The 23,171-nt window shown below is 45.1% G+C and overlaps 7 protein-coding genes across 7 annotated transcripts; 5 read left to right on the forward strand and 2 right to left on the reverse strand.

Annotated features, from left to right (window-relative positions):
• Positions 1 to 1,780: 1,780 nt before the first annotated feature.
• Positions 1,781 to 3,018, forward strand: VTP01DRAFT_1981 (uncharacterized protein; the record flags this gene model as incomplete). The annotated part of the gene is made up of 4 exons (XM_069380391.1): positions 1,781 to 2,160; positions 2,228 to 2,268; positions 2,335 to 2,495; positions 2,830 to 3,018. The coding sequence occupies 4 exons, from the start codon at positions 1,781 to 1,783 to the stop codon at positions 3,016 to 3,018; spliced, it is 771 nt and encodes a 256-aa protein (XP_069237484.1).
• Positions 3,019 to 3,267: 249 nt separating this feature from the next.
• On the forward strand, positions 3,268 to 5,978 carry VTP01DRAFT_1982 (uncharacterized protein; the record flags this gene model as incomplete). The annotated part of the gene is made up of 10 exons (XM_069380392.1): positions 3,268 to 3,424; positions 3,487 to 3,558; positions 3,623 to 3,669; positions 3,740 to 4,106; positions 4,166 to 4,604; positions 4,664 to 4,880; positions 4,955 to 5,173; positions 5,239 to 5,379; positions 5,442 to 5,607; positions 5,665 to 5,978. The coding sequence occupies 10 exons, from the start codon at positions 3,268 to 3,270 to the stop codon at positions 5,976 to 5,978; spliced, it is 2,139 nt and encodes a 712-aa protein (XP_069237485.1).
• Positions 5,979 to 6,370: 392 nt separating this feature from the next.
• Positions 6,371 to 8,669, reverse strand: VTP01DRAFT_1983 (uncharacterized protein; the record flags this gene model as incomplete). Its single annotated transcript, XM_069380393.1, has 14 exons — positions 6,371 to 6,423; positions 6,501 to 6,575; positions 6,647 to 6,679; positions 6,740 to 7,238; positions 7,294 to 7,325; positions 7,380 to 7,462; positions 7,517 to 7,695; positions 7,760 to 7,877; positions 7,944 to 7,999; positions 8,062 to 8,109; positions 8,179 to 8,283; positions 8,355 to 8,390; positions 8,449 to 8,549; positions 8,609 to 8,669. The coding sequence occupies 14 exons, from the start codon at positions 8,667 to 8,669 to the stop codon at positions 6,371 to 6,373; spliced, it is 1,479 nt and encodes a 492-aa protein (XP_069237486.1).
• A 327-nt stretch (positions 8,670 to 8,996) lies between these two features.
• On the reverse strand, positions 8,997 to 10,760 carry VTP01DRAFT_1984 (uncharacterized protein; the record flags this gene model as incomplete). Its single annotated transcript, XM_069380394.1, has 4 exons — positions 8,997 to 9,883; positions 9,977 to 10,150; positions 10,226 to 10,355; positions 10,431 to 10,760. The coding sequence occupies 4 exons, from the start codon at positions 10,758 to 10,760 to the stop codon at positions 8,997 to 8,999; spliced, it is 1,521 nt and encodes a 506-aa protein (XP_069237487.1).
• Positions 10,761 to 13,111: 2,351 nt separating this feature from the next.
• Positions 13,112 to 14,339, forward strand: VTP01DRAFT_1985 (uncharacterized protein; the record flags this gene model as incomplete). Its single annotated transcript, XM_069380395.1, has 4 exons — positions 13,112 to 13,171; positions 13,235 to 14,037; positions 14,100 to 14,177; positions 14,240 to 14,339. 4 exons carry the CDS (start codon positions 13,112 to 13,114, stop codon positions 14,337 to 14,339), a joined length of 1,041 nt encoding a protein of 346 aa, XP_069237488.1.
• A 983-nt stretch (positions 14,340 to 15,322) lies between these two features.
• VTP01DRAFT_1986 (uncharacterized protein) lies at positions 15,323 to 19,082 on the forward strand (the record flags this gene model as incomplete). The annotated part of the gene is made up of 14 exons (XM_069380396.1): positions 15,323 to 15,462; positions 15,704 to 15,781; positions 15,844 to 16,138; positions 16,276 to 16,410; positions 16,468 to 16,533; positions 16,593 to 16,702; positions 16,759 to 16,875; positions 16,931 to 17,081; positions 17,149 to 17,661; positions 17,723 to 17,904; positions 17,964 to 18,243; positions 18,301 to 18,377; positions 18,437 to 18,569; positions 18,633 to 19,082. 14 exons carry the CDS (start codon positions 15,323 to 15,325, stop codon positions 19,080 to 19,082), a joined length of 2,727 nt encoding a protein of 908 aa, XP_069237489.1.
• Positions 19,083 to 20,206: 1,124 nt separating this feature from the next.
• Positions 20,207 to 21,785, forward strand: VTP01DRAFT_1987 (uncharacterized protein; the record flags this gene model as incomplete). The annotated part of the gene is made up of 4 exons (XM_069380397.1): positions 20,207 to 20,231; positions 20,304 to 20,876; positions 20,954 to 21,334; positions 21,394 to 21,785. The coding sequence occupies 4 exons, from the start codon at positions 20,207 to 20,209 to the stop codon at positions 21,783 to 21,785; spliced, it is 1,371 nt and encodes a 456-aa protein (XP_069237490.1).
• Between the last annotated feature and the right edge of the window lie 1,386 nt (positions 21,786 to 23,171).

Consider the following 23,171-nt stretch of genomic DNA (forward strand, 5'->3'; position numbering starts at 1 on the left):
ATTCCCACTCAGCGGTGCCACGTTATGCATGGTAACTGTGTTTCAGCCTGTTTCCCGAGGAATTGTCAGGACCCTGCCTAGGCCCTGCCTTGCATGATCCACGACATGTGAACTAGGCGACAACAAAACAAGAGCACGTGTTAAATACAAGACAAAAGTAACTGTAAATTTTGCCCTCGCACTTTGGTCGCCGTGCTTCTCTTTTGGCCCGTACTCTGCTGCCCTCACACAGTCAAAGCGCAAATTGCATTCACACTTCTAACCAAGGTAAATTTCACTCACGAATGACAAGATCCAAAAGGCTTCGACTTCGATCCCAATGCACTTTTCGAAATACTCTTGAAAGCTGGTTTTGGTCTCGGGTTTACCTGCGGCAAGCCTGTCTAACTCTGGTGCTCTCGGCTTCACTCGTTCGTCCTCGGTTGCTGTGTTTGTGGCTACTTCTCCTTCAAGGTTTTTCCATCATCGGTAAGGCAAGTTCTGATGCGTTCCCAAACTACGTCAATACGGTAAGTGTTGCCAAAGGATGACGAAACTACCATACGGTGGCATGATTGAATACTTTTACGGTTCTATCCTCGCGCAGATGCATCTGTAGCTCCTGATATGCTGGTTTTCACTTGTTGCCGCTTCCTTTCTCTATATTCAGATGTTCCCAAGTATCAGACATACAAAAAAAGCTTAAACACGACTTGGTTGATAATGCTTGCGTTTTCTTACTTTCAACAGACGTGCTGGCTATTCTCTGGTGTCCGCATCGCTCTCTGTCCGGCAAGTCAGGAGCAGGTCAAGGCCCGCATTGTATAGAGGCAAATCAGCACCGCTGCTGCTTTATTTTCTCATCAAGGACTCAGCGTCGACACAACTTTTAACCCAAAAGTGTGGCATCTGTACTGCCTGTCAAGTTTGTGGTGCAAGTTGTAGGCGTTCGAGCTGGCAGCCCGTGTCAGCTGTACGGGGGGCATCAGCGTCCGTGGTACGGGTGGACCCGGGGACTCTGCCTGTCGATGGTCCAACCTTGACCTGCCTGGGGGCTCATCCTTGGAGCGCCGAGGAGCAACGATACCTTCGTCTCTCCCTCTCCTCCACCGGCTGGTCCGCGCACCCGATTTTTGACCTGGATGATCATTACCCATACCAATTTAGACCAGCATTAGCATCCGCATATATCATTTTTGATCATAGACAGCGTCTTCATCGTCATCGTCATCATCATCATCATCCGACATTCTCTGCAGGCGCACTTTTGACTATAGACGGCATTCTCATCGCATACACAACAATTTTGAACTATCATCGACATCATCATCATCAACGCCATGGACGTCACCGTCATATTTATCATCCATCACTCTCTGCATACACCATTTTTGGCCATACACATCCACATTCTCATCACATTAGCATTTTTGACGACATTTTTCGCATCCTACATACACACATACATGCATGCATGTATGCATGCATACATCATCATCATAATCATCATCATCATCATCCCGCATACAAGATTTTTGACTCGCACTCGCATCCGCATCCGCATCCACATCCACATCTACATTCAAGCATACCCACGTCCACCCAAGACGAAGCATATCATTTTTGCCATGCATCATCAATTTTGAGGCATCCCGAAAACCATGCCTTCGTGCCGGTTTTGTTTCCACAGAAAAAATGCAAAAAACCAAAAAAAAAACCAAAGAGAGGAAAAACAGAAAGAAAGCAAAATAAGCAAAAGAAAGAACAAAAAAGGAATTATACCCACTACATCCCAACAGTGATGCCCATTCCGATCTTTTTGCACTATTACGACTTCTCCTCCTCCTCTTGTCTTCCTTTCCGTTCGTTGCTCCAAGGTGGTCCATGGATAAGGTACTCGGGTGGGTTCGAGGTTGGCCGTCGGCAGGTCAGGGTCTCTGGATCTGTCTGTTCCCCGGGCGCTGGTGTCTTCCAACAGCTGGCACGCGCTGTCAGTCTCGGACGTCTGCATCTTGCACTCAGACTTGGCGGGCGGTGCAAGATGGCATGCTTTGGCGCAAAAGTTGCTGTTAGCGCTGCTATCCTTGTTGAAGGTTTGCACAGTGGTGTTGATGCACCTTTATGCAATGTTATCAAGAAGGTTATTCCAATCCAAACATTGGCGTTCTACAATAAGATTCGGTATGTAGTTTTCTTTTTTTGGAATTCATGGTATCTCAACAGTAAGATATTTCATATGCTTTCTAAGTTCTCTTGCGCAGCAGTCTGAGATTTTAGGAACAAAGATAAGTATAAAGTACAGAGCCAGGCTCTCTACATTGACATCGCATGCTAAACGATTATTATTTTGCATAGACATCTCCAATCTGGTGGCTTCAGAACGAGCTCTTCCAAAGCTGGAAAGACTCAATGGCCTTCGGGCTGTTGACCACCTCTATGAGAAGTTGGCTTTTGGCGGCTGTCGTGGCCAGCTTCGGCACATCCCTGAAGCCATTGGCTGTATCTTCTCGTGGAAGGTAGGGACTGACAAGTGTCGCCTCCTCGCGGTGGTCCCTGGATATATCGTTGGCTATGTTTTCATGCCAACGTGAACTAAACGGCACTTATATTTATCAAGGAGCTTCTTGAAACTGGAGACGAATAAAATGATTGTGGATATGATGTGGCGCTTACCATTTCTTTGGCCGTAACAAATTTTGTCTTTTTAGCAAGATAAAGAGGTACAAGCGACTCATTCTTTAGCGCGTCTCGATATAAATCGATGGCTAGTCAGGAATAATGGCATGGTCCTTTGTAAGCCAGAAGGAATGGATATTCAGCTCGGATTGAATGGAGTGCATTGCGCGTTAGGCAGTACATAGACGGCGGGTTATCTTGGCCAAGATGACGACGTGTCCAGTCCTGGAGATAGAGCATACAGTCATCGTAAGCGCGACACCAAAGTTGAAGAAGAAGGTGAAGACTTTACTACCAGTCTCAGGGTCGTTTGGTGATGTGCAGCCCATCCAAGCTGTAGTGATAATATGGATATCGCCTTGAGTTCTATATGTACAAAAATTTAAATCCGATTTTTAACTTGGATCATACGATCGCGACAATCAAAAGAGTGTCTTAATGCGGCATTGATGGAGGAGAACAATATCTGTCGATCACGCGTGCACTTGCCATTTTAATACCGGTCGCTTGGGAATAAGGAATTGCCCATTCAAAGCGCCCTTTCCGCTCTCGAACGAAAGCCCACCCCCTTTCCTTTCCTTTCCTTTCTTTTTTTCTTCTTCCTCTTACACGATGGATGTCAAAGCAACGCGGCATACTTCGACAAATCTCGAGGATCTTCAAGAGAAAATCGCGGAACTTTTAAAAGATCCAGCTGAAGCTTTAGATTATGCGCCCGTCGACGTTGACAATATGTCACCTGCAGAGTTGAAAGAGTTCGCAGAGAAAGGTACGCATACGCAAAGGATGTCCGATATACGTATGGTGTTTGCTGCAACTTGAGTGTGACAGGAGGACTTGGTTCGTGCGTTTCCAAGGCGGACGTGCTCGCGACTACGCCCGAAGATCTGATGTACTTATCAGGTACACGCAAGCTATTCTTTTTCGACATGTCATTGTTTGCTTACAACGATGCTGCTTATTGTAGGCGAGCGCATCGTGGTCCTGAAACACATCAAAGATGATATATACATGGTTAAGTATTTTTCTTTCCTTATGCGTCTTGTTTGCATCGGCTTGCATTGCCAACAAAAGATCAATGTAGGGTTACTGCGAGGGTGTAATCGGTCAATTTAATGCAGAAAACGTACATTTCGTTGAACTCGACCCTAGAGTGCTTGAGTCTTTGGATGCCAGTTTGGAAGCAACGGACGTGAGCGAATATCGATATTCGAACATGAGCGCGGACTCATACGGTCAGAGACCGCGGTATCAACCATCGCGCAACTCCTTACACTCAAACTCATCAGCCTCTGAGCAATATTCATCTTCTGCGACAGATTATCATGGAGCAAACGGTAGAGCGTGGCCCAAAGGGGCACGAGCCAGCTTAGAAAGTTTGACAACTACGTCCTCGATGCCTTCGGTACCTTCGCGTCACAATCCATTAGATGCACCTTCCGATAGCTCAGGTACCCATTGTGAACGAATACAGTTGTATGTACTTGAGCCATTAACCCAAACTGTAAAGATATCCACCAAATGCAATCTCCTCGGTTACGATCTCCACCGCCAGCAGCATCGCATGCCGCGATGCCTCCACCGGTTCCGTCGAAAATCGGCACGAATGCGTTCGATGAACCCGAATTTGATACCTCAGCTTTCAACGATGATTACTCCGATGCATCCGACGATGTAGACGATGCAGGTCATATCTCGAACATGAAATATGCGGCACAGCAGACAATGTCTCCTGTTTCGTTGGAACAGGTACAGATACGCGGAGTACGCTCGTCGACGGAGCGCAAGACGCGAAGCAGCATATCTGGTTACAGCGCAGACCACGGCGACGATGATAACGACAGTGTAGACGAAAAGAGACGATCTCCAGTCACTCCAGAATTAGATGGAGACGTCGATGAATATGGTTTCATCATTCAGTCTCCCAAGACAGGAAATCCATCCCGAGGGTAAAACAAACGTTGCAAATTGTGAATATCAGCAAATATATTAACTTGATCTTGCTTAGTCTCAGCAGAGCTGACTCGTCATCGAAAGATATGAAAGCATACAGGGAGCGTGAGATCAAGTGGCTCAATATTGTTAGCAAAATGGATGCAGGCACTGTCAAGAAGGATGCGAAGTTCAAAAAGCTCGTGCGTTCTGGAATTCCTGCTTCTGTCAGAGCTCGTGTGTGGCAGTTTTTGGCAGGTAGCGCGAATTATAGAAAACAAGGGATGTACGAGGTAAGCAAACCAACGAGATACACGGCTTTCCATGCGTACGCAGTATTTGACTAACAAACATATTACTTGTCTAGAAACTGTGTCATCGCCAGAGAACGGATATATACAGCGTTATTGAACGCGATGTATCCCGCTGCTATCCAGATCATACACAATTTCGTGACGAGAATGGGCAAGGGCAACAAGATCTTGGTGATATATTAAAAGCGTACTCGCAATACAATCCGCAGTTGGAATACTGTCAAGGTATGGGACGGCTGGCAGGATGCATGTTGATGCATATGACGGCAGAGGTATGAGAATTGCTGCCTAAAGGCAAAAGTTGAAACTAACATAGCTTTTTACCCCCTCCCTTCAGGATGCATTTTGGCTGCTTGTAGCGACCATTGACCGCTACCTGGATGGCTACTTTACACCGTCTCTGTCGCAGGTACGCATCGATGCGTACATTATCGGCGAACTGCTGAAAGAATATCAGCCAAAGCTGGCTCAGCATTTGGTAAAGTATCGGATGCACATCCTTGATAATCATTACGCGTGCTCACGAGTCGATATTTTCAGGAACAAAACGATGTGCAGCCAATCATGTATATCGCGCAGTGGTTCCTGACGGCGTTCACTATGACCTTGCCGTGGAGTTCTGTGCTACGTGTATGGGACGTATTTTACTTTGAAGGCGTAAAGGTCTTTTACCGTATCAGTCTGGCGATCATGGAACTTTGCAAAGGTAATGATTAATTGCATTGATTTGCTGCTGACTGTAGCTAATCGAAACTGGTTTCAGACCACTTACTGAGGCATTGCCCCACAAACTCGGAGATACTGGCTTTTTTGCTGCATATACCACACGAGTATCTAGGAGCTGACGCGCTTCTCGAGGCTGCATTCCGGATCAAACTCTCAAAGGCAGACATCAAAAAGTATGCAAAGAAAGCAAGCACGAGCACTGCAGATACCATGGGATTACCCGTTGAACTCGGCATAAAGAATTTGATGATCGGTCATTCACCGACCTCAACGAGTCTCGGAAGCTTCAAAGGCCTAGGGGGCAAGCTGATGAAGAAGAATTCCAGCTTGGCTCTCGCCAATAATCAGTAAATATGTATAACAAACAGCAGCAGCACATACGCACATACGCACACACGCACACGCATACCTTTACACACATAATCGAACCGTATACATGCACATTATCGTTGAACAAGATACCCAATCTTCTCGTCATTTTATTACAATGCCCCACTACAATCCGTATCCCAAATACACCTGTCTCTTTGTTTCGAATTCTCAAATATAATCATCCTAGTAGCTTCGCATCATTGAAATAAAACATTGGAAACAAGTAACAGGGATTGCAAAAGCTTCACTAGAGTTCTTTTGTAAAAAGTGCTCATAGCTAAAGATTACAAATTCTGGGACTACGAGGGGATAGAGCGGGGAAAAAGGATTATTAATAATATCCATTAATGGACACTTCCGAACAGTACCCATTAATCTAGGCGTCTGGTTCTATACAGTACAATGTACGCTGTATGCCAATCGCCTGCAATTGTCGCGAAAAAAAAAAATATCAGATGCTTCCGCTTCCATCCACCCTGATACCAATGTTGTGAACTTTACCTCCACCATCCAATCTCTCAATATCAGCATCCTTGACAATGGACACCTTGTCATCGTCAAACTTGTACCATTTGTCTGTGAAAAGAAGAAAAGGTTGATGATTATCATCAATGCTAGTTTGTCTAGAATGATTCAATCTGACTTACCCTCAGCGTTCTTGACCCAGGCGATGTAGTGACCTATCACAGTTACAAGGTTAAGTCTAGTTCATTGCAGAGTCTATTCTTTCTTCAATTTACCGGAATCTGCAGAGCGGCCGACATGGGTAAGCACAGCGCAAAGCTCATACTGACCGGTAGGGTTGCACCCTACATCCTTGACGAGCTCGGGGTCGAGGAATTCGCTCCAGTTAACCTTTTCCTCTGAGGAGGACGGCTCTTCAGTCTTCATCGATTCATCAGCACTGTTTCGTCCGCTGGGCGTAGTTTCCATTTCAATTCTCCTTCGCTTTTCTTCCCGTCGTTTGGCCTCCTTTTTATCTTCGAGTTCTTTGATTTTTAACTTGGCCTTGCTGAATTTTTGCTGCAACTCGGGAGTGCAGAGCTCGGATGCGTCGAAATACAGTGGGAACTTGACTTTACGCAGAATCTTTGCGCGGATACGTTGCTCAGGCTTCCAGAAGAATCGAATGAACTGAACAGTAAGGTAGCTTGGTAAGCGACTGACTCGAGAAACCCGCTCGTATTTTGCAGAACGATTCAAAGAAGGTGAATTTTTTTCAATCTCTTCGGACAGAGCCTATTACGAAAATGTCATTAAGCTGCTGCAAATTATATTTTGTCTAAAAACTTACCTCTTTGATTCCATTGATCATGTAGTTGACAGCTAAAATATAGCGTTAGAAATACGTAATCAATAGTTCATGTCATCCAAACTCACACATCGAGATATGGCAGCTCATTTTAGTAAAAGGCTCGGTCGTCACAACCTTCTCCTCTTCAGGAGCTTCCACGCATTTGAGTCTATGAAAAGATGTCAAATTTTTTGAAGACTGTAAGCTACAGCAGCATGCTTACTCTGATCGCATCTCACCGGTCATGTATTGTTCAACAAAGTTCCGGCCATTTTCATCGTCTTTTGGCAACTTCTGTCTCAATACTGATAGTAGTTCACTCCAGCATTCTTCTGCATCTTGCTGCATGGGCACTCCTCCCGGACCAGTTTGGGCAAAGTGGGGAAAGACTTGGCGGAACATCTAATAAATAGTTCAGTAAGACTTTATGTGCTTTTAGTTTCTGATGTAATCTGATATTGATTACCTGCAAAAAGACAATGGGAGGGAATCCCTCCGTTGTCTTTGTTAACGTTGTGTACAAATCACGCAAGCTCGCCGTCAGATTGCCGAGATTATCCATGGTATTCATTTTTCCCTGGTATCTAATGTAAAGTTAAAGATTAGCTTATTAAGCGCCCGAGAATTATATCCACATGCAAACGACTTACTTGTTGAGAGAATCCTGAAGTTCAGGAATGGCACGGAGACACTGTAAAGTCGAGTTCTAGACGCAAAGCATCTTGTCAGCCTCAATCTCGATCACTGGATCCAGCTGCAATATTTTACCATGTAGCAAGTATTGCCCAGATTCTCAAATCCAGGTGGGATTTTCAGCTAGAGAAATAACCTAGTCAGATGACACGGCGAATATAGAAGAAAGACATATGCAGATTGTGTGCTTACTGCCTCTGCAACTTCGGCGTTCGTCATGTCCTCCAAAAACTTGACAGGCTGAGCAGGTGCCTTTGGCAGCTCGCCGGCAGTTCCCATCATCATGAAAGTATGGCCCTGCATGAAGGATCCGGTTAATATATATCGTAAGCTATCTCCAGCACCATCGCGTTGCGTCGATACTTTACGTCTTTCAAGTTTAAGCTGTTGAGATCAGTCGTATCCTAAGTTCACATATACGTCAGCAAAGGTTCCTGGCAGCAATCACAAGCATCAACGTACCTTCAACATGCCGCCCTTGACCATAATCTTTTGGCGATCGGGAGGAACGCCCGTCTGCGAGAAGATTTGAGTCTTGAAGAGCTCAGGACTCTCGTCCGTGTCTATCGCCATGAATGTAAGACGGAAATGCAACTTGTGTACATTTTACTGTGCAATTTACCGAGCTCAATATTCTCAAACTTCTTTCCATTCCACCTTACGTTGACGTTGAGCTTTGGCATAACTACAAAGCAGGTTTGTGTCCGCGTCAGTTCTGCGGGTACGAAATTCGCGGGACTCGATCCGTTTTTGGAAAACTATATTCAATCAGCGCCGAAGTGCATCTCTGTAAAAGCACGTTGTTCATGTTATTCGATGGGTCATATACCGCAAATATCAATTTTGGGATAAACAAGGGAAAAAACGGATTCTTCTACGAATTACATCAAGCACTTGAGGGTCAGGAACAACAACTTTTATACAGGCTCTTGAGCAGCTAAATGTATCATTTTATATTCAAAGCGCAGTGCTGCTGTTGGAAAAGTAGACGCTGTATGTATTATGAATGTTTAAGACTGGCTAAGCGATCGTTCTAGCTCTTTGCGCTTTTTCCCTCGTGCGATAGTTTTGATTTGACGCTGTTGTTGCGATTCATTGATATTTACAGTATTTGATGTTGTCGCAAAGGATACAGCAGATTTGTATCCATGGTTATCGTCTGCTAGTTCTTTTTCCACTACAAGACCAGCATCCGCAGATGTAGCCATGGTTATTGCTGTATAATAGCTAGTGCTGGCTGGTTGTGCTGTATCCGGCATATTTTGTCTATTTGCAGCGCCAGCGCTCTCTTCGAATATGCTCACGAATGTGCTAGTACCACCTGATGAATCCTTTTGTTGGACACGACGCTGATGAACACTTTGACTATAAGTATCCTTGCTGTTGCTGCTGCTGTTGCTCTCCTTCAGCGAGCTAGCGGCGCGCTGTTCCTTGCGGCGTTTCCATCTATGAACCTGCTCGATGATGCATGCTTTCAACTCTTGCTCCGTTTGTAGCTGTTCGAACGAAAAGTTGAATTTCTTTGGCTGCAGGTTTTCTTCATCAGGGTCCTGAAACGGAATCAAATATGGGTGGGACAATGCGTCTGCGATACTGATTCTGCTGTTTGGATTGAGTTGTAGTAATTTTTGCAATAGATCGATGGCAACTGGAGGAGTTGCGATTGGTAGCAACTGTCTGAAATCTAAAGGATCTCTTGGAGGTAGTTGTCCATCTACAGTGCAGGGTCCTTGCAGATATGCCGCAACGGAAGGCGAAGGCTGCCAAAATGAAATATCTTCCGGAAGGCCCATAATCTCCAATATCTTGTGCAGCTGATCGTAAAAGTCGCGTCCCTTGAACAGCACTTTGCGACCTAGAATCTCTGCCAAAATGCATCCAACTGACCATATATCAACTGGATAGAACAGCCATACTGAGTTAGCATCTTTTACCGTCGGATACTACGCTGATGGCCGCGTATGCATATTTCTTTTGAATAACCACTTGCCAAGATGATTGTAGCTCTGTGGGTTGATCATGATTTCGGGAGCGCGATAGTAACGCGTAGTGACGTATTCCGTCATTGATGTTCCTTTCCCTTTGCCTTCCGTCCGCTGGAAGCCTCTGGCCATGCCAAAATCACAAATACGCAGATGGCAATCCTTGTTGACGAGAATATTGGCTGAACTCAAAGGGAAAAAATATTATTATCTACATTATTTTCGAATAATCTTTCTCGTACTTTGTATCAACGTACCTGGCTTCAAATCGCGATGAATAACGTCCGCCCCGTGTATAAACTTGAGACCAGACAGAATTTGGTACGTAAACCACTGTGCATGTACAGGCTGTAGCGGTTTATCAGAATGGATAACGTCGTGCAAACTCTAAATGATACTCTTAGCGTCAGTCAAAAGCCGGGTGCGTGGAAGCAATTTGTAGAAGGTTTAGCGACCACCTACTGCGTCCATGCAATTGAAGAACAGGTACAGCTCGTTAAAGTTATTGGGATCCTCGGCATCAATGTCATATAGATGAATTATCCGTGGATGACGGCCAAGATGTTCGAGCAGTTTTATCTCTCGCAAGCACCGTTTTGTGTGAGCATACTTATCAAATACACGATATACTTTCTTTATAGCGCAAAAGCGATTGTTCTCCAGATCGAAAGCCGAGCAGACTGTACCGCAAGAGCCGGAGCCGACCTTGCGAATGATTCGGTAGCGAGACTGATCAATAGTGAACGTTTCCGGTCCGCTTTCTACAGGTACGGTGCTGTATTTGGACGACATGAAATAATGGAATGCAGAGAAAAGCGAAAAGCATTTGCTTTTCCCGGGATGCTCGGGATAATGAAGTGAGAAAAGAAAATAAACTTCACGGAATCACTGCTGCTGCTGAAAAACAACAGCGATAGGGGCAAGATCGAAGGAAAGAGAAGAAGTGAATATACCGCAAATAACGATTGATCGAAATTGATGGAATAACAAATACGGCGGTCAGTACATGCAAACAATAGACCTTGACGGGGGGACGGCATGACATTTATTATTCAATATTCCTGCTGCTGTCAGTCCTGCTTCTTGTGCAACTTGTAAGGGGCCGCCACATGTTTCTCAGGGTGGATGGGGGCAAAAGTCGCAGGCACTGAGCCAATCAAACCGAACGATCTCGAAAACTTGGGATAGCTAACTTTCAGTGATCGTCGTCTTACGGTATGGTATTGAGTTGCTAGTAAGGTGATCTGTACACTTAGCGGTTGTCCATAGTATGTTTATACCTCGACTAGGTCGGCGTGGAGTGCAGCATTCACATCGTTCTTCCGTGATTCTTACGTGTTTTAGAAAACGCCCAGGCGTCTCTGTAGTTGACAAAGATATAGAATTCCTCCGTAGTAATTCGAAGCATAAGCCTGATGAATTTACAAGACGTGTGTGCTATATCTGTTGTAGGGGTTGATAAGCATGACTTAATGTGGATGAAAAATGCTGCAAAGGAGGCATGCGGCAACCCGTTCTCCAGAGTCCACGTTTCATGGCAGATACCAGCATTATTGCCGTGTGCTTTGCTTAGGCACCTATATACCAAATCTTTGGAGGATCTCCGAGAGCTCATTCCTTCGTCGTACAAATTTCTCACTGGTACAACTATCTCTGCATCTTCGCTAAAATGCGATGGAAAAGAAAATGCCACGTCGCGTTTCTCAACGGGGACAAAGATCCTCAGTTAGAGTGATGCCCAAGTAATTTTCTCGAAAGACTAGCTCGCTCTACCCACTCGGAGGATGTGAAAACAGGAACCCATATACATATGCCTTGTAGGAATGGAGCAGGCCCTGAAAACTTTGCCGCTAACTTCGTTCCGAATTACGCCCCGAGGCAAACTGTCATTGAACATGTGCATAAGGCTAAACTTTGGAGCGTGAGTTAATCTCCAGGTAAAAGTTTTTATCCATTTGGGCGAACCAACCAGCCGGATTACGGTCGCTACATGCTTTTTCCGATTTCCAAGTACCTGAAGCCGAAAAATGTAATGCTGCAACCTACACAGCCCTCATATAGATATATTCTGAAGCTTGCAGCATATGAGATCCTCTAACAAAGCTGCCACAAAATGCGGGCCCAAGAACTTATGCAGGCCCAGAAGCCTAAAGTACTCTTTTTGGCACAAAGCTGATTCTTGCAGTGTACATTAGAAGCTTGTTATATGTAATGACGTGAGACCTTGTTATTATTCACAGTATTTTGATATACGCGCAGCTGACGCCATCCGCGATTTTAAGTTTCTAGCTCTTTCTGTTCTAGCTGCGACGGCTGCAACGTGCATACAAAGATGCACAGACTTCTGCTCGGTGAGTAATCATTTATTCTTTACATGCTGTAAGCGACTGGAGACCTTAGCTATGTCTGCAATGATGTATTTTAATCTCGAGGCTAATCAGGTTGTGCGTTGGCTATAGCTGAGACTACTGCTCGTTATCGAAAAGATATGGAAATACGATATTCGCCAAGATAGGCGAGTACAGGAGTCTTGTTGAACATCATACTCAATGTCGACATAGAGCTAGACAAGGCATTGTCTCTGCCCTGAGAATCCCGTAGTCAGAAATTCTAAGTTTTCAAGTGGACAGAGCGTATCGGGAAGACCAGTGTAAAAAGTGCGTACAAGATGCATGCATGCATGCATGACATCCATCATTGGTAAAGAAAGTCAATGTTTCACGAAACTTTTCCATTGTGGAGAGACAAGCAGCTGGCAAGGAGTCTCAAGCTTATTGCCCTCCTGAGGTTGCTTTGCTCGCTGCGTGCGTGCACTACCCCTGGCTGCCAAACGACCCGGAACACAAGTTTAACCAAATTAAGGTTACGTGACATCTTGCAAGTACAGTTCTTTCATGCCAGCGGCATAAAGTCATCCAGATAATAGTACTGAGCTTCTCTATATAATTTGGCTTAACTACGTGCCGCTATTTTTACATCGTTCCTATATTCCAACAAGAGCGTCAGTTGCAGTAACTAGGAGCACAGCAAAATGCATCTGAAGTTTAATGGCTATGGTTTGTGAAACGTGTGTTCCTCTTAAAGGACGATGATGCTCGGCTCTTCGGAAACTAATCCCTTTTTTCCACCTTTCCCACCCAAATATGACAGTAGACTGGCTAGGAGAAGAAGAACGACTTACCTTGCCTCAGCTTGTAAACAAGGTATAGCGGATATATCGTCCCCTTCTACGCATAAATATGTAATCAGGCAGTTTTTTTCCTCAGTCCATGGCCGATGCCGAGACTATCGTCTCCGATGACGAGTTGAAACAAAGGACAACGCGCCACTTTAACACTTTGCTTAAACACTATTCAAGCAGACAAGAGAAAAACGATGAAAGGCAGGCAATCAAGCTTATGAACCGGCTTTTTGCGGCTACCAGCAGATCCATGGAGTCTGAAGCCGACCAGCAGCGCCTTGCTTTGCTCAAGAGCTACATGTCCTGCTTGATTGGCACAAGTCTAGGTGCTGACGAGTTCTTGGAACAAGAGAACCTTGGCGAAGAAGAAGGAGAGGGAGAAGAAGATGAAGAAGATGAAGAACAACATAGCCAGCATGCGCTTTCGTGGGCCGACGTTGCAGCCCGCCACGAAAGCGAGGAGCAAGAATATCAACAACTTCGCAGCGCACACGATGCTGAACGCCGTGCAGTGCGCCGAGAACACGCTCGACTCCGTCAAATCGCTGCCCAACATGTAAACCAGCCCCAGGAGGAGGAAGCAGACTATGGATGCTTCGAACCAGACTTTTTGCATGACTTGCCAAGTGACACTTTCTGCATGCCCATCTTCTTCCCTTCAGAAAAGAGTTACCATACTTTCATTTCGGCTTTGAAATCTGCGCAAGAAACATTGTATGTCTGCGTGTTTTCATTGACGGATAACACGACTGCTCGGGCACTCAGCAACGCAATGGAGCGCGGAGTGGATGTCAAGCTTATTTCGGACAATGGACAGTTGGACGCAAAAGGTTCCGATGTCGTACGACTTAACGAAGATTACGGCATCCCCTTGAAGCTGGATAATGGGTAAACCCACTTGCTCTGCCTAATATTAGATAATCAGAGAAATACTAACGACCTGTGTGCAGCGACGCTTTCATGCACAACAAGTTTGCTGTTATTGACAAGAGAATTGTTATTACTGGAAGCTTCAACTGGTCAATTGGGTAGGTTATTTACAACGTTGTAATGCGTCTCAGTGTCCCATTGACATTATTATTTCTATTAGTGCACGCTTCAATAACAAGGAGAACGTTTTGATTACAAACATCGAGTCGGTTGTACAAGCATACACTGAAGAATTTGAAAAGCTCTGGGACATGTTCTAAATAAAATGGTTGCATTTATCTTGTTTTCAGTTTTGACATGAAATATCGCTGGCTCCAGCATGTTTTATTATGACCGATTCTGGTACATGAATACTGACAATGCGCGGAGAAGATATGCTTTTCAAGCTGTTGGATTTCGGTGGATCCCTCTCCCGTTACTTTTTTCATCGCAGGCACTACATATGTACTTTAAGTCTGGTTGGCATATTCAGGACCGAACCATGATTACAGGTTTGTTCTTACGCATAGATGCTGTATCTGGTGCGGAAAATCTGACTTATAGGGAAACATTGTATTGTACATAGATAAAACTGTATGTACGAGGAGTGAATACAGAGTTTCTCCCCGAGGACGGAAGGAAATGCATCCATGTATACATAGTCTGCACCGTTGCCTTGGCAGAAAATGCCAATGCGTGGATTAATCCAAGCTGGAGCTGGTAGGACCACCTGACCTCTGAAATTTTTGCCATTATTTGCTGGTTGCAAATATGTGCTCTGCGTCACGTCGGTCCAGATGTTACATATCTAAGCGGAAGAAAACAAAGCCATGATACGTACAGGATGTTGTCTTGAAGGATTGCGGTTGTCGATGTAGCTTCTCCGGATGGTACCTGCGTGCAACGTTGAGCTAAAGGGTATATCAATGCTGTTAAGAAGAAAAAAAAATAAACCTCGCAGAGGGCAATAACGTTATTGATGATCACCGCCACTAAACTGCCGACAGCTCGCATATCACATATAAGACAATTCGATATCGTTTGGATAGTTTCCGGTTTACATTTGATGGCGAGTGAACTATTGTGTATGTCAGAGTGAGCAGTGTCCCCATTCCAGCGCGCCAAAATTGGATCCCACACTAGAGATCTTCAGTGGAGCGCTAAAAGGCCGAACCGATTGTTTCGTTCGCGGAGAGAAGCCGTATTACGTGCCTCTGCCCGTTTTCTCTCTCCCTTTTTTACTTTACTCGTCGAGACATTCATCATGTTTTGGCGCTTTGGATTCCAAAACCCGTCAGCAATTGACACTCTCTTGGATCGTGAAGATATCGAGCTGGAAGATATTCTGGAGGAAGAAGATCTCTTGCAAGAAGCCAAGTCGCACAATCAGAAGCTGGTTGATTTGTATCCTTTTTTTCACCTATAGTTTGGGGAAATCGGCTGCAGAGGGTGCTTGTGGGGAAGAGGAGTAGGAATGCTACGTACAGGGTAGGCGGACACGAGCACGCGTTTATGTGTGTACATATATAACAGGGAAGAAGCAACTCTTAAGAGAGAGATGCTGGTTCCGAATGCTCACCCTCCGCCTTGTCGCAATGCTTTTGCAAGCACAACATTGTCATCCTTAACCTTTTGTTGCTTACAGTCTTTGCAGGCCAGAAAACTTGGAAAAGCTGCTGAATTATATTACTGCGACTGACCTGGACGAGAGTCGACGATTCAAGTATGTGATATGATCACAGAGCTACAATTATATAGGCTGCTAATCCGTGTCCTTCTTTCTAGATACCCGTTTCTTTCATGCGAGATTATAGCATGCGAAATTCCTCAGATTGTGGATGCTATTGTTCTGGAGCGGAAGGAGCTTTTAGAATCATTCTGGTCATTCTTGGATCGTCCTGCTCCACCGAGACGAAGTGCAGCTGCAGCTGCAGCAACAGATGATGATCAGGCACAGGCGCAGCGTAAAGAACACCAAGAAGAAGCAGAGGAGCAGGATAAACCTGTAGGATTGGATTCCCTCCAAGCTCAATATTTCTGCAAGACTATCAGCGTCTTCCTCACGAAGCGAACTGCAGAGGTGAGTAAGAGAGCGTGGACGCATTGGCATCACACAAGCCAAGAAACGGGGGAAATTTCGGATCCTACTATTTTCCGATCAGCGTAAACTCGTACGCAGAGAGAGATAGAGAGAGCTAATGCGAATTGTTAACATAGGTGCTTGAGTTTATCAAAGCTAAGCCTGAGAACTTGGACCGTATCTTGGCTCATTTGCAGACTACCGCTATCATGGATCTGTTGTTGACTTTGGTTCGCGTGGAAGAATTGTCAGAAGGAAAGGGAATCGTACAGGTAAATAAGTTGGTAAAACAAATAGAAAGGCATGTAAACTCACATGTAGCATTTCAGTGGTTGAGCGATCACGGTCTTCTTGACAGTCTGATAGAGCGGCTGGACCCTTATCTGGACAGCGAGGTATCTTATAAAGATACTTTCTGTAATTAACGATCTGCTGATTCTATGCAATCTTGTAGGAGCACTCTGTCGCGCAGCAATGCATAAGCGAAATCATCCGCATATCGCAGACGAGTCTTGTTGAATCACCAAGTATCGGCCTAAACGATCTCATCATCGATCTAAAGAGGTATAAATATGAATATCTAATCTGGAGTATCTGAATTTCTGACCGATAATCACTAGTGAGCGTGTAATACGAAAGTTGACAAAATACATGCTCGATGCAAAAGCGCCCAATTCGACTTCGACGCTCATCAACGGCGTAACAATTATCATAGATTTGATCCGGCATAACAATAGGTCAGTACACTGCACAGAACAATGGCAGAGATATTCTAAAGAATTATGCTTGCAGCGACATGGATAATGATCCGATGCTCAACGGTGCCTACGGATATTCCAACACCATGGTCCGTCAGACTTCAGTATCGCTGGCAGATATGCTCAAAGTCTTGGCGGACCATGTCGGCGACTTTAAGAACTTGCTCATCCATCCTCGCTCAGTAGTATGTCTATCATTTCTTTTAAAAAAGTTTGCTGTGATGGGATCATTCAAATGTATTGTTATCACAGAGCACACCAATGAAGACGACCCTCGGAGAACAATTACCCCTTGGCTTCGAGCGCCTAAAGATCTGCGAACTCTTTGCTGAGTTGCTCCATTGTTCCAATATGACCAACCTAAACACCGTTTTCGATGACGAAGGTTCTGAGCAGAATGAAGCTTATGAGAAGGATGAAAACAACAATGCTGCTCAGCAACAGAACCAAAGTGAAAAGGAGACAGCGGAAGGAAATCAGCAGCAGCAGCAGCAGCTAGGCACCGATTCTAAACAGTCTTCAGAGTCATTACATGCTGACGATGGAAAGACCACTGTTGCTGCTCAGCAAGAAGAGGAGGAACAGAAGAAGGAGTCCCAGCAGACTAAAGATGATTCAAAAGCAAAGGAGAGCAACGATGAAGATCTAGGACAAGAGAGCAAGGATGAACCCATTGTAACTCTAGAGCATGACGGAAGCAAGGTTACTATTGGAGATTATCTTAAAATTCAATTTGTTGAGCATCGCGTCATGCCAACCTGCATCGTAAGTTAAAGATATACATATACAATGCAACGTAGTATTAATGAGTATGAATGGAAAATAGGATCTGTTCTTTGCATTCCCATGGAACAATTTCTTGCATTATGTGATATATGACATGCTACATCAAGTATTCAATGGACGTATGGATAAAGGATACAATCGGCATTTGGCCATCTCTGTCTTCAAGGATGGCAAGCTTACCGATCGCATGGTTGCGTCACAAAAGGAAAACGATGAAGAATGGTAAAATCTGTTTGTGTCTATTGTAGTGTATGATCTTGTATGCTAAAAGGAATGTACAGTGCAAAGCCAAAGGGAATGCGACTCGGCTATATGGGTCATCTGACATTTATTGCTGATGAAATTATCAAACTTTTCGAAGGGTATCCGGAAACCATTGTAAATCATATCAAGGATGACATTGATCTCCAGAGCTGGAACGAATACTGCGCCAATCAATTGCGAGAGACTAAAGAGCGAGATCGTCTGCCATTGGCGGGTCCTAGACCAAATGATGGAATGGATGCAGCTACGGATGAAGATGAGGAAGAAGAAACACTGGAAGGCACGGCCGCTAGCCAGGTACGAGTGATAGACTTATGGGTTCAATCAAGTTTTTGTAACGAAATTGCATCCTAGTATTCTCGTTACCTCGCTCAACACGCTGACGGAGGACTAGATGACGATGAAGATGAGGAGACTGAAAACTGGATCACGTAAGGAAGATAGGGAGTTGTTTCTGGAGAGATGGTCCTAAGAGTTGATCTTTATGCAGCGGCAGAGCTGATTACGACCGAGAATACTCCTACGGCGGAGCTTTCGGGGCAGAGCAGATTGCAGCCCACCGCATAAACAGCACACGAGACGAACTGGATGAAGATGAAGAATATGGCAGCGACGAGGATGAGGTAAAACGGTGATAAATGAATAAATAAGAGGCAATTTATCTGATGAAAGAAATTCATATATAGGAGTCTGGCAGAATGCCTGCAGACTGGTCAAGAAATTTCGCGCCTTTCCCTCAAAACAACATGCTGCATCGCACACAGAGCCATTTGCATGAGAATGAAGACGAAGGAGCTAACGACAGTGAATTCTTTGAAGGTGAATCCAGCGGTAAAGCACAGGAAGATGAGGATGATCCTTTTGGAGACTTTACAAGCTGCGAGGACCAGGGCAACAACCAAGATTGGAACAACTCGTTTGCTGACCACTTTGAAAGTATACATATTTCTGATGGCAATAAAACGACCACAGCTTCCCAGCATCCACAGCAACAACAACAACTACAATCTCAGAAGACAGATCAACCTATAAAGAACGAACAAGACTATGTTCGCGCCATCAAGACAAAGGAAGAGCAAGATGTCAAACTTGCGAAAGAATACAGTCCTGAAGAAGAACAGCAAGGCGAAATCTAAAGACCCTACAAAAACCCCGAACACATTGTATGCTCACTCTACACTGTCGTCGTCGTCGTCGTCGTATCTGTCTCCCCTCCTAAAGATCCTGTAGAATTTTCTTTATCATTTCTCTTTTTGCTTTACTCTTCTTTACACATTTTTTTCTTTTTCATCAACCCGCCCGCCAGCCATGTATTTCGTCTCGATCTCTCTCTCTCTTCTCTTTTGTCTCTATCAACACCCGCTGTAGTTTGTTAGTGGAATAACACACAAGTAATCATTACGTGTCCTTTTATATATATACTCTAGCTAAAACTCGACACGTCTGATAAACTCTTTAAAAGACTGAAAGAATGGATAAATCAAAGTTTTTAATAACTTTTGGCAGAAGACAACTCCTTTTTCATCGTCAAGGTAGCACATAGACGTCATTGTTGATCAATTTGATCAATCAACGCACGTTGCCCCAAAAAATATATCTCTGCACTGTGACCCCGGAACTGTGCGAAAACATACTTCACAGAACTACAAATCATCGTATATATCACTAAAAGTCGATCTGGAGGGTTAACAGAGTGCGTGAATTGGTGGTAGATGCTAGATTGCTATCTGACCGCGGAAGACTGTCTCCTCTGGCAGCAGCAACGGTATTCATCGGGGAGATGGTTGGGGGAGAATTCTACTTAACAACAGCCTCGTGTTTTTATGCTTTTTCGCAACACTGCGTGCGAGTGCAAGGGTTTTTGAAAGCAATCAACAAGAAGAGGTGGTTGGGTTGGTCTGTGCGTGTGCGTTGTTTGCGCTGCTGGTGGTGCTAGTCGAGCTATACGTTTTGTCGATCGTACGTTTGAAGCGGCGACGATTGTGGTTGATCGGCCGACTCTAGATGTGCAACCGATATTCTATGTGAAATTTTGGTCGAGAAGCTTCTGTGCCCAATGAAAGATCAGGCACAGACGCCCATTATGATGTAATTGACGACCGCGCGACCGGCGGCGGGACAAAATGCAAACCGGACAATTCGTTTTTCCCCCCTTCCTTTCCATCCTCCTCCTCCTTTCAAGCTAGCTTTCTCTCTCTCTCTCTCTCTCTCTTTCTTTCTTTCTTTCTCCCCTTTTCTCGAAAACCCAGTTGCAGTGCCTATGAGCTCGTTCCCGACCGAAAATGGTTTGCGATTTGGCGTTCCACGAGTGAGCGACGCTGTTTAACTGAAAAACAATTTCGAACGCTGTTGCATAGAACACTTACCAAGCAGCCCGCCCATGGCCGTACTGCCGCTGAACCCGAGTGCAAAACTCGATCAGGAGCCGAATCCTTTCGAGCAGAGTTTCTCGTCGTTGTCGACAGAGGGTGACGATAGGCGTGACACGACCACGGCCCGATCCGCCGCGCGAGCTGCAAATGATGATAGCGCTACTAGTAGTAAGAATAACGACAATAGCCACAGCAACAGCAGCAGTGATAGCAGTGACAATGGTAGCAGCAGCAGCGGCCCTTCGTCGGGTGGTGATCATACGACGACAACAACGACAAGGACGATTGCGGATAAACCTTCCTTACCGTCCGTGGCTGATCTCACAAGTCCTGTGCCAGCGCCGCCGCTCATTGGCGGTGGAATTCTGCCTAAAGACGTGACAAACCATCTCGCATGGGACTCGTTGCGAACAGGACCGCTTTCGCCGTCCATGCTTCAAGGACCGCTTAACCCGGCCGAGTTCTGCACCATCGCTGTAACCAATCCTGCCGTGGTTCCTGCGCCCTACCTCTCTGCTGCTCAGAGACCTCCCCCTCTCATGGACGGTGTAGGCATTGGTAAGTAAAGAATATATGTATTTGTAATATATCAATAGGTTGCTGACATACTATACTCCTTCAATGATGAACAAAAGACCCCTTATCCACCACTTCTACGTTTGGTGTACCCACCATGCAACGCCAAAGTAACACCTACACTAGTGCGAGATCGTCGTCGCTGAGCAGCACAGCGAGTGTACCCAGCTTGACTTCGACCGCAACCGTCGGAGAGTCCGTGTCTGCAGAGTCGACGACGACCTTGACAACATCGAAACCTAGTCCTCCCTCTTCTACCTCTTTTTCGCGACGAAACCCCCGGCGAAAAGCAGCGGCAGCAGCGGCGGCAGCTGAGCAACAGAATAATCAACAAGACGAAGAGGCGCCGAAAGCCGCGCCGAGAAAACGAGCACGAACAAGTGCTGGAAAGGAGGAAGATGACGAAAAGCGGCGAAACTTTTTGGAAAGGAACAGAATTGGTAACAATAAGCTGGAATTTGCATAGCAAAAACTTTTTAGCTAATATCTGCTTTGCCAGCCGCACTGAAATGCCGCCAGCGCAAGAAACAGTGGCTCAATGATTTGCAGAAAAAGGTCGAGTGCCTGACAACTGATAATGAACAGTTGCAAATGCAGGCCAATACGTTGCGAGAAGAACTCATCAACCTAAAGACACTCCTTCTTGCACACAAGGATTGCCCTGTATCGCGAGCTCAGGAAGCCGCCACCGGTGCCGGTGCTAGTCCCATTGCGTGCTCTTCTTCTGTGTCACCACCGCCGCCACCACCAGCAACAACGACGATGCAGCAGCACCACCACCACCACAGTGCTGTCATGTCCTTCTCCGTTGCATCGCAGCACCACCAACCCCCGCCCGCAGCTTCTGCCCCTAGTCTAGTGGCTGGAACTGCTGGCGTGCTGAGATTCTAGCCACTCCTCTATCAATTATTGTCACAATCGAACACCTCCCTTCCACACACACACACACACATAGGCGCACACATCCGCCTCCCCCACCTTTTGACTTTACATGTATTGTCTTTCTTTACTGTAAATATTTGACTCTACGAAATTGAAGCTTTCTCTCGCTTTTTAACACTCTTGCTTAACTATAATCATTTTCTTGTCCGAGGCTGCTGCGAGTATAAAGGAGTAGTTGGAAGAAGGAGGAATAACTACACAGTCAAGTCTCTTTACACTAGACTTGTCACCGCAGTTATTTGAACAAAAAGCCACGCTTTCTACATTTAACGTTGCGGTTCCTGAGCTAGCACTAAATGAGAGCAGAAAATAAAAGGTACCGAAACCCAGTTCCCAGGAACAGATATCACGAGTCAGGGCAGGGACGAAGATCGCAACATGCAAAAGCCTTGTGACTTGACGGCAGGCCGTTTGTGAGTTTGTACGTATTTTCCACCGTTCGTTATCACAAGATTACGTATTGTATAAATAATGATACCTGCCTTGACATTGATTGCTCTAATTGTATTTCGCTCTTGTCATTGAGTAAGACATCGCAGCGGGGCAGATATCGTATCTCGCTCCACTCGCATTAAGGAGTATCTACAGGATGCTGTACTTGTGCAAACAAAGTTTCCAGTGATTACTAATGTGATATATATATATATTATGCGCAGTTATGCGCAGTTATGCGCAGCATATTATTATGTACTTTGTTTCAAGTGAAAATGAAGTAACATTTATGCAAAAAAATTGCTACATACAATGGAGAGGAGCAATGCGCGCTAAAGATCATGTCAGTCTAATGGTTACTAAATATTCGTGATCCTTGACTGGTAAAAGCGTGTTCCTATTTACTATTAATTCCTCCCAGTAAGTCATTATATTATAAGATTCGGTAATTGCTGTCGAAAAGGAAGACCTGTTTGAAAAGATTAAACCTTAGCCAAGAGAGAGAAAACTTATCCTTGCTTTCTATTACAACTTTGCGAGGCGCAAGTTGCTTCTTAGAAACATTCTTCCTCCGCAACAGCTGTGTACCTGAAGATGCCAAGCATTATTGAGACATGCCAGCAAGCTGCTTGGACGGCAAAAGTATTAAGAACTATGTAGAGTAAGAGAGACGCAAATGCCTCTTCCTTTTTTTCTACAAAAGAAGCATATTACGGCGGCGGCAACGGCAAAAGTTCACGTAATATTGACGCCAAGTCTCTTCACTTGTATTAGAATATAGAAGCGAAGGCAGATCTTGTGCATTTAGAGGGGGAGGCAAGAAAGAACTGGGGGTGGGGGATTGTACGTAGCTGTCGAATGAATTCATTGGTGGGTGGGGGGAGAAAGGCGAATTGCAAGAGC

This window comes from Rhizomucor pusillus, assembly GCF_041956525.1.
Source record: "Rhizomucor pusillus strain CBS 183.67 unplaced genomic scaffold VTP01scaffold_12, whole genome shotgun sequence".
NCBI lineage: Eukaryota > Fungi > Mucoromycota > Mucoromycetes > Mucorales > Lichtheimiaceae > Rhizomucor > Rhizomucor pusillus.